Consider the following 1353-nt stretch of genomic DNA (forward strand, 5'->3'; position numbering starts at 1 on the left):
TCAGACTCCGTACTTTTCAGGGTGTTCCATTCATTCATGTTGACAGAAAATGCAAAATCAATAATGAAAACTTTTCTGTCTTTTGTGCAAAGAATATTATCTTCTCTTATATCTCCATGAATGATCCCATGTTTATGAATTACTTCTAATTGCTCCCTCGCCTTTTCGTACAATTCAATATCGTTCAGCAACGCTATAGTTTCGACATAGCGAAACAAGTTGAAGTATCCCTTCGTGAGATAATATCGATCAACAGTTACTTTCGCATACCCTCTTTTATGACGAATGTAGCAGCTGTTGAATTTTGGATCTGTTGACAAAGTTTGGTAAATCCATCTTTCGTTATTATAAGCCTTAAGACACAATTTTAACAATGTCTTCTTACTGTACTTGTAATTACTATCTCCATCTTTGGCCATTCGAGGATCATAGAACTTTGCAACGAGTTTCTCTGAATCTCCTACATGGTCAAGCAAATACTTCTTCATGCAGCGAGCATCAACTTTAACAAGTTGTGAATTGTAAATATCACCATTCTGCATAAGTACATTATCATCTGCGGTGAATTCGAGGATGTGCTCTTCTGGCAACTCTTCATTTTCTTCATTAATAGATGCCAACGTCGTAGATGATTGTGTATCAGCTGTTGCAGCAGTGCCAGATGTTCCTGCGGTGCTCGGTCTGCTACCGAATGAACCCTCTGATCTCTCGGAGTTATACTCCGAGCTATCGAGTTGCTCTTCGTTCTGCTCCGGAGTGGCCCATAAATATTCTCTTAACTTCAACATTCTTTTCCGCCGAATATCATCTTTTTCTTCATCAAGAATAGCCGTGTAAAAAAAATGCATTAGACCCTCTCGCAAAGTAGGAGCCGCTGAATGACAGTCTAATATTTTATATTTAAGAGGGACAGTCTTCTCTTTCAGAAAATCCAGCTTACTTTTGAATGTATTTACGTTTCTCTCGAAACAATCTAGGTCAATCTCAACAAAAATAACAATATACGAATCTGAAACAATACCTACGTTCGTTTTAAAATACACCATCTGGGTGATCAATTGTTTCATAAATTTGTGGATATTACCTTTATTAAAAGTATCGACCCCAATCGTTGAAGTATTTTGTCCCACGTAAGTCGGTAGTATTGGGAACATTTTCATTTCAATTATACAAAATACTTGCCTGTTTCTGATAAGATGTAAATCAGACAGTACCCGAAATGTGACATCATTTGGAAACGTTTTACTTTTGAAACCGTGTTTGACCTTTACACCCAAGCGAAGTGCTTTCTGCAAAAACGAGCAAATAGGTTGAACTAAATGTTCTTTAAAATTCAGTGTGTAATCATTCTCC

At 37.0% G+C, this 1353-nt stretch overlaps 1 protein-coding gene across 1 annotated transcript; it reads right to left on the reverse strand.

Moving 5' to 3' along the window:
* Positions 1-44: 44 nt before the first annotated feature.
* AC631_05963 (Protein kinase domain-containing protein) lies at positions 45-1067 on the reverse strand (the record flags this gene model as incomplete). Its single annotated transcript, XM_015614792.1, has 1 exon — positions 45-1067. A coding segment is annotated over one exon (1023 nt), but the record flags the coding sequence as incomplete, so codon positions are not given.
* Between the last annotated feature and the right edge of the window lie 286 nt (positions 1068-1353).

The sequence above is a fragment of the Debaryomyces fabryi genome (genome assembly GCF_001447935.2).
Source record: "Debaryomyces fabryi strain CBS 789 chromosome Unknown contig00381, whole genome shotgun sequence".
Taxonomy (NCBI): Eukaryota; Fungi; Ascomycota; class Pichiomycetes; order Serinales; family Debaryomycetaceae; genus Debaryomyces; species Debaryomyces fabryi.